The sequence below is a fragment of the Pseudorasbora parva genome, chromosome 24 (assembly GCF_024679245.1).
Source record: "Pseudorasbora parva isolate DD20220531a chromosome 24, ASM2467924v1, whole genome shotgun sequence".
In the NCBI taxonomy this organism is placed as follows: domain Eukaryota; kingdom Metazoa; phylum Chordata; class Actinopteri; order Cypriniformes; family Gobionidae; genus Pseudorasbora; species Pseudorasbora parva.
The window spans coordinates 19,612,347-19,626,915 of NC_090195.1; the positions used below are offsets into that span (position 1 = coordinate 19,612,347).

The following is a 14,569-nucleotide window of genomic DNA, read 5'->3' on the forward strand; positions in this document are numbered from 1 at the left end:
GCTGCATTTGTTTGATCAAAAACTCAGTAAAAAGCAGTAATACTGTTATATTTATAATTTAATAATGTGATTTATTTTTGTGATGTCTAAGTTGAATTTTGAGCATCATTACTTCAGTCACATGATCCTTCAGAAATCATTCTAATATGCTGCTTTGGTGCTCAAGAAACATTTCTTATTATCAATGTTGCAGCTTTATATTTTTGTGCAAACTATGATGGACTTTTTTCAGAATTAGATTGTATGAATAGATATTTTTTAACATTATTAATGGCTTTACTGTCAATCTTGATCAATTTAATGCAACATTACTGAATGAAAGTATCATTCAAAAAAAAATCTTAGACCCCAAATCTTTGAACGGTAGTGCATAAAAAACCTTTTGAAAATGAGTGAATGATATTGTAAAATGCATATTGTATTTTATTATGGTTTGGAGTCTGTATACCTACCCATGCTCACTTATTTTACCAGAAGTAGTTGACTAGTCAGTGTTTGTAATTACACTTAAGTAAATGACTCCACACACACAAACTGTGTGGCATTAGCGGCCTTTGCCTTTACTGGCAAGTCTCAGTTGACAAGAGTGTGTGAGAGAGAATATCCGCGCAGCTGAAATCATGTGGATGAGAAACAAAAGCGGCATGTTCTACTCGCTTACAGTTTCGGTCAGCCTCTGGGCACGCTTGAAGAGTTTCAGGGTGTTTCACAAAAATTATGACATGTTTGTAAATGTAAAGCGCTCTGGGTTCACTTCACTGTCACGTTCATGTATTTCAAATATTTTTGCAAAAACATTAGGACGCTGTTCATGGACTGTGGAATTTTCAAGTGCAAAAAACCCCAAGACTAGTCAATAACACTTCTTGTAAACACATTCACACTCTCAGGGAAAGTCTGAATATGATTATGATGTCAGAGCTGGTTAAAGGTGACATACACAAAACATACAGAAGGCTCAAACCAAGTGCGTTACACTGGTCTAATCCTCTTACATGAGCGTTCAAGAGGGTCATTGTGCATAAATATGAGCGATAATGCAATTATATGACTATTTGTATACAAAACGAGCATGCTTGGAAAGTTGTTCACGTTCAGTTTTGTTTTTTTAAGTGCCCCAATTATGTTTTTCTCGGATATTACCTTTCATATATAGAGTGTAATAGCTGTTTAAAAATTGCTTCTGAACTGAATCGTCAGCAATTCCAGTCGCAGTTCCTTAGTTCTATGGTAGGTTTGTAACAAATGTGCATAATGCCAGCCTATGGTGTTCAATGGCTCCCTGCGAACAACATCTACCTCCACTGGCCCTCAAACACAGTAGTTGTAGTTGAGGACTGGACAAATTTGGTTAATGTTATTGACATGTCAAGAAGACATGTCATTAACCAAATCCATTTAAGCATAGGATGAGGACTGATATAAGAAAACCAACAGCTTTTACTGTACATATCAATGTGTAGGCCAGGGGTCAGATTTTTTCACATTCCAGATAAAACTGAACAAAATGCATCTGGTTATTGATGCCACATGTACATTTTACATCTCCCAAAATGGTACAAAAAATGAACATGCGAGAGCACGTAATAACATATGACAGCGCTACTGCAAAACGCATCAGATATAAGCAGGTGTAAATAGGCCCATTTGAAATCTGTTCTTTAAAGTCTACTTTAAACCTGAAAACAAACTAAGGGATTTTAAAGAAAGCACAGTTATTAACTCAGAAACTTTAAAATGCTACTTCGAGACAAAATGATTGATAGTGTCTGGTGTAGGCTAAAGAAGCAAATAAGTAATGGCCGTTTTGTTTCCGACACGTGCAATAAGCGGTAGACCACTTACAACAGATTAGGAGATCTGACCAATCAGAGCAGGGCATGCTCTCTGAAAAGAACCGGTTTAGAGAAAACAAGTCCTTTATCTAACAGTTTCAGACACTGTGAGAGAAGAGAGGATGCTGCAAAAGTGTTTTTTTGACCTTGGATGCATGTAAACAATGTAGGAGACCACCAAAACAAAATGAGGAACCTTTAATATAACATAATTAGGGCATTTTAAGGGTGGAACGCATTACACTTTTTTGCCAAGATTTACAATCTGGACAATTCAATGCTTCTTGTCGAAAGTCAGAGCCAGTCTGCAGACTTGAGATGACATTTCAAAGAAGAATACGCTATGTGCGATCGACTAAAGGGAATCAGAGTCTAAAAATCGGAATCCGTGTCTGAGGAAATCAAACATGTTTTAAGAACACACAGGCTGCGTCTGAAACCTGGAAAATGCTGCCTTCGGAGGACACATTTTAAGGCAGGAAAGCATTAATCTGCATCCGATTCTAATGTTAGCTTCACTTTCTGTCTCTTCATCTGATCGATTTTTGAAGGCAGCATGCATGTATCCTTTGCTGCCTTTGATATCCTACAAACCTATGCTTTCCATTCAGTGACTGGGAGCTGGGAAAATAAGATGGCGTCCAGAAGTTGTTTGCTGGTCAGTTTGTGTGTAAATGTATGTTTTTTTACCAACATATTACACTTCTGATGTCATTTCTAGTGAGAAATCACTACTGTAGTAATTAGATATGTGTTTAGTTCTCACCAAAGCTCACTCTATTTTGCTGTAGATCATTAAACTGTTAAACTGCCTTTAAAAGTCTGTCCGAAAATTGTGAGGTGCCTTCATGCACAAAACACTGCCTGCAGAGTCATTGTCTGATGAGGCAGTGAAACAACGAGTCAGCTGCCTAGGTTTTCGGACGCAGCCACAGTGTTTACATCTGTTATGCGCCTCCTAAAAGAGTAAATCGTTTTTTTTTCAAAGTTGGAAATAAAAATTCATTGTAGGGCTGTGCAATATATAGAAATTATCGAAATATCAAAAATATATAAATCGCGATATGCATAACGCAACGGCATGCTATATCTGAATGATTTTAATATATAGGCTACCTCAGCATTGTAAATATACACACACAGTTATGTCAAAATGGCTGTCTTGATGAGTATTCATGTAAACCCAGATGGTTATGCTTTAAGTGAAGGATATCAGTCAGGAAAGAAGCCGAATGTGTGTCAATAGGATCCGTGCACTAGCTCTTAAAGCGACAGGCAGCTAATACAGTAAACCTGCCGCTGTCTGTCAAACAACAGAAGAGAAAATCACTCAGTGCTCTTGGTTGAATAACCATTGTAGCTTTATGATGTATCAGTGTATATTTAATTCATGGGAATACTACTGTTTTTAGTTCTTATTTTTAATAATAAAGATAGATTAAAATAACAAAAATAATCGTCCACCCCTAGTTCAGGTGTCTTTGTTTACCTGGATGTTCTTGATGTTAAGTTTTATGTGGATATAACTATATATTACCAAGTCAAGCAAAGAGTTTTTGGTATTTTAATATTTGCATAACATTTTTTGTTTGTTTACATTGATGTTAAAATTATACTGTCAGATTTAAAACATACATTTTTGCTAAATCACAGCTGGTCTAGTTGTAGCGAAACTTTCTTTTCCCAAATAAATGGTATCATTTTCATTAATATTTTTTTAATATCATTTAAATTGATTTTACACACTAATAGCAAAATCATATCATTTATCGAATATCGCATTATTCTTTAATATCGCACAGTCCTAATTCACTGAGAATACTTTAATAGAAAATACTATTTTAGACTTTATATTTGAAATTTCATATTAAATCCAATGTTCCTTGACATTTGCTTGTAATTAATTGTGAAATTTAAAATTTTGGAGTGAAAATTGCTTCTACACAAATTTTCTCCTCTGTAAACTATTTTAAAAGTCCTCAAGTGCCCAAATTAGTCCGGATTTAAAATGGAGTGTATTGCAGCCTTTAGATGAAAGCTGTGTCTGTCTGTGTGTGTGTGTGTGTGTGTGTGTACTTACTCTGTTGGCCGACAGCCTGTAATGCTCTCTGTTGCTGGGGACCCATGCTGGCTCCACCCTCTCCGGTCATCTGCAGGATGTCATTGATGATTGACTGCTTGTCCACGGCAGCAGGCAAAGACACGGGCCGGGAGTCCGAGAACAGGCCTGGCTGACTGTTCTGTAGATCATCCAGGATATCGTCCAGCTCGCTCGACTGCAAACGCACAAGGGAATTTCTTTAGCTTAGATTTTCCATTAGTCTCTGAAATCATATCATCAGTTTGTAGTCTAAGACATGTCTAATATGTATGTCAAGGTCAGGTTTCTAGTGGTTTTTGGATGCACATGAAAATATCTTCTTGTGTGTAACATACCAATGCACCAGTGTGCACACAATGACATTGTTTTACATGCAGACTGTATAGTCACAAGGCTTGGTATCGCAAAGTCTCACGGATTTAGACCTCAGCAGGGAAACGCTGGAGAGTTCGAAGTCTGCCTGCTGAAACACCTCTCCCTCTCACATGTACACACACACAGCGCTGGAATCTAGGACATACTTCACATTGAGTTAAAGGAGGCTAGCTGAGCACTACTCCATTTGCCATGGTTTGGTTACCATCTTTAAACCCTAGATTGCTTCTCCATCATAGCAAGATCTTTTAAATGCATGCAGGCAAATGCACTCAGCACGGTCTGGAACGCAGCTTGACTGTAAATACCTCATCGCTTCGACTTTAAACCCTTTCATCTCCTTCATAAGCTTTTAAAATTATTTATTACCGTAGAAATCTAAATGCAAACTTGGCCGTAGAGTCTATGTTGCATTTGAAATATCTGCCCTAATGCATTGCAACTTTTTTTTTTTGTCCTGGTTTGGAGTTTGACAAACTCCAACTCAGACTGTTCAGATAAAGCAACTTTCTCACAGCCGTGCATTTCAGATAAACAATGTCAGCTTGAAGATTCAGAACTGTACTTTTGTTTATCTTGAGCTGTCGTCGTCTATCAGAAAAGACAAAAAAATGCATACAACTCCTATGAAATGACACTAAATAAATGCTAAATCAAGTCCCCTGTACACAAGCACTCTACAGTTGGAGATATAAACATTTATGCTGGTTTAATATATAGATTTTATGTGAAGGCAAGTTCTGGAACTTTAATAAATGCACACTCAAGTCTTTAGGCCACCACAAGGGGGCAGCACATGTGACGTTGCTATTACAAAAAGGACAGCATAACACAGCATTATATATATATATATATATATATATATATATATATATATATATATATATATACATATACACACACATACATATGAAGTAGCCTAGCAAAGTTTCATTTAAAAATCTTAGTTTACAAATAAATGACATCAGAGCGGCTCTGTTGTACAGAATCATTAATATAACCAGGCCAGTGGGTCAAAGATCACAAGCTGTATATCATTCTGCGGAAAGTTTGCCTTCATGCTGCATCTCTGCAGCCTAATGAAGCCGTCGGTCTCTCCTGCCAGTGATTTGCGACTCAGTGTGCAGCGTGGAGGAAAAGCGCTGCACAAACAGGATGCGAGTGGAGAGGAGGAACTGCTTAATGAGGTCACTCTCCTTGTGTAGCGCTCGGAAGCTCTTTTCCCAATCCCTCTCTCATCTCATTCATACACGCGCACACACACACACAGACACACACAGACAGACACACAGACACACACACTTGTGTGATCACCACCTGTCCCTGGCTGCCCTCTTGAATCAAACCTGCTGCTGATTATTCACTGTCCATGCATCTCACAGGCTGCTCGTTTCAGCCATTACTGCTTCCTCTTTTCCAATTATCACTCTCCGGTCTCTCTCCTGTGTATTATCTGTGTGCACTTGCTCAGTCCAGACAGGAAGGTGCCTGAGCATTAGCATGGATTCTTTATATCGCACTGCGCTGCACCTCCACGGATCACTTGCTCGCCGGTGGGAGCGCTGACGTCAGCGTGATGCTGTTGAGCCAATAGTGGAAAAGCTCCCTGTGTGGAGATCTATGAGACCTGTGTTTCTCATCAGCTACCAGAGCACTTACAGTAAAACAAGCTGACATATTCCACTATAATTTACACTTTGGGGTGGTTATTTTGGATGTGGGTATATGATAAAAGACATATCCATGAACTGTTACTGTTAACATAACAATGTTAAGTTAAATTGCATATGAATGTATAAGGACAAGTGTGTGTGTGTGTGTGTGTGTGTGCACACATGCACTCGTCACTTTTGTTTCTTTATTTTTTTTACCATTATGAATCCTTTTTGTTTTGTTTTTTTCCCCAGATCCCTTTAACCAGTCTTAAGGCATGACAAATTAACTTTATCATTAGGTCATTGGAACTGCAGGTACGCTACCGTTCAAAAGTTGGTACGATTTTATAATGTATTTGAAAAGAGTCTCTTATGCTCAACAAAGCTGCATTTATTTGATCAAAATAAAATATTGTGATTTAAAGCTGCACTATGTAACTTTTATGTCCGCTAGAGGGCGCCTATTCAAAACAAACGCGTAGTTTGATGACGCCAAGTTTGAGCGCAGAATCTTGGGACATGTGGTTCTCACCTCACCTGGAAAATAGGACTTGGGCAGAAATCATGTTCATGGATATGGTTATTAACGTTACTGTAGGATGAAGCAGAGCAGGACTGAGTGTTGTGGAGCTGAGCAAGGCCGCTGGAGCGATTGTTACGCAAACAACACGCCTCGCGAGCAGCGGGACTTTTATTATGACACAGTAGAGTTTAGATTCTCTACCCGAGCCCGAGCCTGACCCGAACCGACCCGCGGGCCGGGTCGGGCTGAGATTTCCCTGCACTATCCTCGGGTCGGGTAGGGCCGGGCCCATGATCAAGAGTTGTTTTTTTTTTAATTATTAGCCTACTTTACTAGTCTAATTGGGTGGGCAGAAAGCTATGCTATAATCAGAAATTATATATATATATTTAGCAAAGTAAGAACTAATACAACAACTAAGAAACAAATGTGAAGGCTACAAAGTTGCACAAGTCAGGATTAGTGTAAAAATACGTGTTAAACTCACAGCTCGTGCAGTGATGGAGCGCAGCATTATAAACAGAAACGCTCTGTGTCAAGAGCTGCTCGCGTGAACACTGCACTTTGCTTAATTAAATATCTTCGAATCGTTTCGTTTAAAAGTGGTCATTTCAAGCTTTCTATACGCATATTTGTCATGTCTTTGAGGCAAGTATAGCCTGCTGAGTTTCGGTTTATTTATGAGACGCGCGCTCCAGTTCATGAGCAATGAAAGCAATCACTCCCACGACTTCACCTCGCGATTATAGTCTGCTATTTGCTTTTTATTTATTAAATCCAGGCAATTGGCCCAAGAAACCTTTTTTAAAATTAAGATACAATTTAAACAAAACGAAATAAATGCTTTCTACAAAACAAAACTTAATATTAATCTAAATATAACCACCAAAATCATTTCTGACCCACTCGCATCTTTTCACTCATCGTAATCAGATGAAATGTAAAAATAATATTATAATATTTAAACATAAATATGAAGGAAAAAACACATTGTTTAATGGCAACAACAAAGTAAGCTACATATAAATGTCTGAGCTGGATTTGAGCAAACATCAGTTTACCGGTGAGCAGATCATGAGCGCGCGCCTGCGGATTATTGAGCGGAGTCAAGTCAACTTTATTTATAGCCTATAGCGCTTTTACAATGATGATTGTTTCAAAGCAGCTTCAAAGTGTTAAACATGAAAATATTGCAACTATATGTAATTTTATCATGAGCCTCACCAGTCCGCTTCGCTGTGCTTTGCTCATTACAGGCTCGTTCTCGTCAAAACGCCCACGTATTGAACAATGGTCGGGTTTAAATCGGGCTCGGGCTCATAATTAAAGTTAATGTGTCGGGCCGGGCTGGGTTCGGACACAATGTGCACGGGCTCGGGTAGGGTCGGGCTTGATTTTTTGAGCCCGATCTAACCTCTATGACACAGTCGCGTGCACCACTTCCAGTTTTCCGGTCATGAGTATGAGGTCACGCAGCTCTGTTTATTATATTAGATACATCTGAGAGTTGAAAATGACGTTACTCTGTGCGTTCGCTCAGCGGCTGCTTGTTGCTCACTGCTAAGAGTAAAGTGTTTCTTCCAAATAATACCGAAAACCGAGGGTAAGATCAGATATGACACAATTGACAGGCGACTCCCTCAGACGGCCCGGCTCCAATTTACAAATAGTTGGAAACATTTGGGATATTGTAAGAACTCAACTGAACAAATGATATATAACACTGGCCTAGTGGTTTTTGGATATTTTACTGCAAAAATACTTCATAGTGCATTTTTACAGTAACCGAATTATATTTTAATATATATTTTCAAAATGCATCATCAGAAATAATTATTTTAGCAGGATTCTTTGATGAATAGAAAGTAAAAAACAAAAACAGAATTGATTTGAAATAGAAAGCTTTAATGACGTTAATTTAAGTCCCTGCCAAAATACAAAAATTATACCCAAAAAAATAAAAATAAAATCTTATTGGCCCCAAATTTGATAGGCAATTATGTATATAAAATTATTACATTTACATAATAACAATAAAAATTAAAAATAAAATATATATATATATATATATATTTTTTTTTTACATTATTAATTTATTCTAGCATGTCATACTGTGGTCCACACGTTTTATGACTAACATAAATACAACTTATATTGAAAGATATGTTTTAGGACATTTGATGCAAATTCCTGAAAGTTACAGGCAAAAATTCAACCTACATCACTTCAGGCCAAAGACTCTTAGTGGATAAAGAGACGAATCAGTGCGAAGCTAGAGACCCTAATGCTGGTTTGATGGGACGAGGGGCTGTTAGTCGTGCAGACAGGAGCAGGACCGCAGGGGTAAGAGGGGTTGCAGGGTTAATTGGCACAAACAGGAATGAAGCGACAGTGTCAGGGTAGGGACAGCTGTCTGCACCGCGTGTGTGTGCAACCGAGGAATGGTGTAAGGGTGCCGATTAGAGCTCTGCGAGGGGTTGGGAAGGGCAGAGGAGTGACACCCTATCCTGAGTCACACTTCCTGCTGCAGACACACACATGTACCCCAGCGAGTGCATTAGACTGTAACACACATACAAAGCACAGCTATAGAAGCACACAGAGTGAAAGACATTGCCTCCACAAAAAATTAAAACAACTAATATCTGTATTCTGTAAACGAGTATGAGATAGAAGCACAAAAAAACCTAAACTAAAACTAAAAGGGAACCTCATAATTTAATGATTTGGAAGCAGCAAAATAGTGCACACCTTCATTTTCACTATACTTTCTCTTATTGGATGATATATATCCATAATCTTTAAACATAATCTTAACACCTCTGTCATCTCATATGATAGCTGGATTAAACATACGATCAGGAATCAACCATTCAGAATTCAACATGCAGCATACTGTGCAGCATGTAGCCATAGCAATGCATTATGGGACAGCCTTCTCCATGAAGTATGCATGAGATGCAAATCTGGTCAAAATGGGCTGTCTTATAAGGCTGTCTAAAACCTTTAAGAATGGCATTTGCATCCTAACTATGCTTATTATGCTGTAAAATGCTGTTTGGCTAAGCAGCTGTTTTAAAACAGAGCTAGAGAGCAGCAAACTAGGACATACAGGATGTAAGAGAGACTAAGGGATTGAATGATCAATAGGGTGAGCGGGAGAGAAAGAGGGATTGATACATCAGTGAACAGACTGACTGAAGCCACTACAGCTGCCTGGATGACAGCGATATGTGCATCTGGGTCATTTCTACCGTCTGCCATAAAAACTACATTATTGAAAGCCAACCTGTCCTGAGCCATCGGAAGCCTTTAATTGCAAGCCAACTGTGAAAATAACCGTGTGCATTGAATGCCAATGGTGAAAGACTCAAGAGTGGTCGCTCTATACACACACTGTCAATAAAGGCTCCTTGAGCCTTGCTCTCTGCCATCATGACCTTTCATACAGATCTCTGCTTCTCTTCAGTTTCAGCTGTACCTCTATCACACCAGCCTGCTGCTAATCTCATCTCATCCCATCACGAGAGAGAGAGAGAGAGAGAGAGAGAGAGAGAGAGAGAGAGAGAGAGAGAGAGAGAGAGAGAGAGAGAGAGAGACGAGTGGTGAGAGGTCACTGGTTCTGTTCCAAACCCTAGTCATCCACCTCACTAAATGTGTTTACTTGCACATCCTTAACCCGATTATGCTTAATGAGCCGACAATGCATGTGGTCATGTAAATGTGCTAACCCTTTATCGGGGTAGGGTCATAAATCGCTTAAGCATAAACCGATCAACACTAGATTTTTGCCCCATTAGCCTGATTTTACCCACACATTATAGGCACAATATGTAAGATTTTCGGATTTAAATATCCAAAAACCACTAAAACGAAGTTATATATTTTGTTGACTTGTGTACTTACATTAGCCCTAATGTTTCCAAGAATGTTTAAATCCATAAAAATAAGCCATTTTAACAAGGACACTGACCGTGTCCGTGTGTCGCTCATCAATGATATCATACCCACGTTGCCCTCGATTTCTGGTTTTGTAGAAACCATGGAAACAACAAACACGCTTTAGTATGATATGTGTTTTATTAGACAAACTGTTTGGATGCATTCATTGACAGAAAACGCATCATTGTTATGTGTTATATTTCTTTGATTTACCATAAGTACCATGTTTTGCCATGCCTAATATGGATCTAGCTCACTGCAGTGTGCAACAAGTGTGTCATAGTAGCTGCCGAGCGAATGCACAGAGTAGTGCTATAACATAACTTTCAACACACTCAGATGTATCTGATATGATAAAACAGTGCTGCATTCCGCCACATATGCATGGCCGGAAAAAGTAGAAGCGGTCGCCTGTGTCATTATAAAAGCTCTGTGATATCAAGGCGTCATCTAGCTACGCATCATTTTTGAATAGGAGACCTCTAGCGGTAAAAAATTACATATTGTGGCTTTAACCTAAGGATGCTACTTTTACGGTGACGCATTGCTGCCACATACATATAATTTTTTCCACTCAATTGTCGTAATAATGAGCTATTATGTAAGGGATAATGTGCATCCAGCCGATTGTTATCGTAGAATAAACCAAGAGCATTCAGGACCCCAACGCGAAGCATTAAATATATATATAATTAGCACCCTCAGTTTTATATTAAGAAAGTTCTGGCTAATCCAAGCTTTATAATAGCAGTAGCTGTAGCTCTGTTTTTGAAGTCCATTTTTCAGTTCATTCCAGTTTTAAGTTACGCTACTGAGGCTAATCATGAGCAGTCCATGGCCCCAAAAAGTTTGAAATTTTGATTAAGATCTGTTATGAACTGCAGGCTACATCAATAAGTTACAACACTGGGCACTGCCACTGATACAGGCAGCGGAAGAGCCTATTTTACGCTGAGCTTGCTTCTGCTTTTCAAACATGGAAGTGTAACAAAGGCACATAGGCGAGCCTATAAATTCTCTAATGTGGATAAAGGCATATTTTTTTACACATCACTATACAACACATGTCCTTATTAGGGGAAAATATGTTGTTTTAATTACATATATTGTTATTACAAGAAAATGAAGCATTAATTTCTACTGCTTCTGTTACACTTTTTCGGGAACCAATAATACCCCTTTTTCACCAACTCAATGCTGGTGCTGGTTCGGAGCCAGAGCCTAGTTTCAAATCGGTTCTTTATCTTTCCACACTCAAAGCACCAGCTCCAAACCAGAAAAAGAGGTTCTTAAGTAGCACCAAAACATTGCTGGGCTAGAAGTAAGAACCGCTTGCGTCAGTGGCTGGGGACGGGGTTACCGTGACCAAAAATACGAACACAAACTTGAGACCCACCATTTTTAAATAGCGCTAATCAAGCTAACAGCTGCTCGATTGTAATCTCCATCTATACAAATCATGGTGAGCTGCAAGAATGCGTTGGATTTGCTGTCTTTTGATGCCGTTGTAGGATCATAAAACCGTGAGCATCAATAGTAACGCAACATTCGCCACTGTTGATGGAACGCTTGTTCGAGATGCATCTGTGCAGCCCGATCGCCGTTTGACATCAAAGACAGCCAGAGCAAATGACTCTTTATACTTTTGAATCGCTCACACTGTATTTTGTATATCACACGTGGATCGGTCCGCATAGCGCCGTTGCATCTCGAACAAGCCTGGTGTGTTTATGTTTCCCGCTACTGTGCTAGCATTGGTGAGAAAGATGAGAAAAGTGATGCAAGACCTGGCTCTATGGTGGCTCTCTAGCCTGTGGAAAGTCAAACTGGTTATTAAAGGCTCATCAGTCAACTAGCACTAACACTAGCACTGGCTCTGAACTAGCCCCAGGTTCATTCAGGTGGAAATGGGGTATCACAGACTGGCTTATCCATCTGGCGCACTTTTGGCAGGTTTAACACAATGACAGATAGAGAAACGACGCGCCTCTTATGCAGTAGAAAATACACAGCAGACTCCCCAGACCAATGTTCAATCTTAAATTGAGCTTGGTCTGGTGATAGCCAGACAAATAAATTGTAAAAATGCACTTTATTTAAAAAAAACATGCGCTCAATCCCTCGATACTCAACAACAACAAAATAAAACCTCATGTGACACTGCCTCAACAATGAGTGCGATTGGACAACTGGACAAACTAGCAGATTTCATTGCATTGCATCTCAAATGTTGGTTTGAATATTCTTGAAGTCTGTCATCAGAAGGATTTGGTTGAATTCCCTTCCAGAAGCGTCTTACATGATCGCGTTCCCAAACACTAGGCACATTTTAACAAAAGATAGCATGCAGCGTTTATTGCGTTTGTCTCCGCACTCTGAGGCGCAAGTCATTTCAGCAACTTTCATTTTTATTACAGGTACGTTGCGGCAATTTCCCAGGAAGTGATGATTTAGTTATTTTGAAAAGGTGCTTTATTCACAAATGTCTTACGGGTTACTCCAATTTTGCGCTTAAATTCAATGCGCAAATGTGGCAAGCGGTCAAGGCAGAGGGACCGTGAGAACGGGGCGAGATCAGTGAGTGATAATGATCTCCAATTTTCACAATATTACTGTTTGAGCATAATAGAGACTTCTTTTGAAAACATGAAGTGTCTAACAATTTAGCTGTATACTGTCGAGAACATGTCTATGACGCCTAAAAATGCTATCTAGGTAGTTAGCTCCCTAGAGATTCTCTCTTACTCCGTCCTCTCCACTCCTGCGACATTTCATCCTCTTTTCTCCCGCATCCTCACTAATTCAGTTTTTTTTCCTTTAGTCTTCCGTTTCTTTCTGCGTGTCCGTGCTTGAGCATCTCCTCCATCACTCTTTCTGTCCCGCTGTGGCCTCCCTGCTCTGTAAATCACTGCACTTCATGTTCTCAATGGCGCTGTCGTGGAGACCGTGAGGTCAGAGGTTCCTCTCTAGCGGAACTCTGGGTCTTTTCCTGGTAACCGAGGGGCGGTGAGGTCATTCTGCTAACAGGCTAACAGCAGTAGCTTCCTGAGACCGCTGCTTTGATTTGACAACTATGACTCAATTTGTGGCTCAATCAACAGCTTTTAAAAGAGGCCCGGGAGGCCCAATGAACACAAACGCACACATACAGGATAATCTCTCTATTCTGTGGTCTGGCCCCAGACACTTCTCTAACTTTACCGCCACTGTGCCAGGCCTGATTGGTGCCCAGTGCCAGCTCTGTAGGGCATGTGCCAACCGCTGTGCCAGATGAGATGCACTGTGCACCGCTGAGACGCCTTTTTTTCAAATGTCACAGAGCTGCTTCTGAGAAAGTCCTGCCAGTTTCCCACAGAATCGACTTCCTGTGACAGCACTCTCACTTTCTCTCTCTCTCTCCCTCTCGCGCGCTCTCTCTCTCTCTCTCTCTCTCTCTCTCTCTCTCTCTGTCTCACTGTCTCTCTCTCTCTCACTGTCTCTCTCTCTCTCACTGTCTCTCTCTCTCTCTCTCTCTCTCTCTCTCTCCAGCTGGCTGAGTCATTTATATCCCTGCTGTTACCATACTGCCTCGATCTGGGGCTTCATTGGCCGGTTTATAAATCTGTTGTTTGCTCTACTTTCACACCCAAATCGAGAGGAAAACAAAAAGATACACATAGAGGAAAGGAAAGAATGCATACACTCTCACAATACAGAAACATAATGAAAAGAACGTGATAAGAGCGTTTGAATATGTTGGTAATGGTTGTCATTTCGGTTACATCTGCGTGTGAATTCAGCACGCTGGCTGAAGACCTTTCTGACATGCAAGACCTTTTAATATCTAACCAAAACAACCATTACCCACACCCACTAATGACGAAGCTTTCCAGCATTTCACCGAGGTGACAGTCCATTGCAAATAATTTAAAGAAATTCTAATTCCAAACCAACATTTGCATGTATAAACTCGCAGTACTTTCTGTTCCGTTTAACTCCATCGACAGCATGCTACTATCAGTTACCACAGAAAATAATTTGAACTTGAACATACAAACAAATAATGCATTTACAGGCTTTCATTTTAAGGCGAGTGGATTTTGAAAGCAACATCCAAAAAAATACCACTAGACTATTTGGCTTATATTTACATATAGCA

The 14,569-nt window shown here is 39.7% G+C and overlaps 1 protein-coding gene across 4 annotated transcripts in view; it reads right to left on the bottom strand.

Annotated features, from left to right (window-relative positions):
- Positions 1-14,569, bottom strand: part of ncoa2 (nuclear receptor coactivator 2) — a 148,515-nt gene that overhangs the window by 21,969 nt on the left and 111,977 nt on the right. For all 4 annotated transcript variants that reach the window (XM_067435023.1, XM_067435025.1, XM_067435024.1 and 1 more), the window contains exon 12: positions 3,916-4,111. In XM_067435023.1, the coding sequence (XP_067291124.1) occupies positions 3,916-4,111 (196 nt within the window). The remainder of the gene's footprint in view (positions 1-3,915; positions 4,112-14,569) is intronic.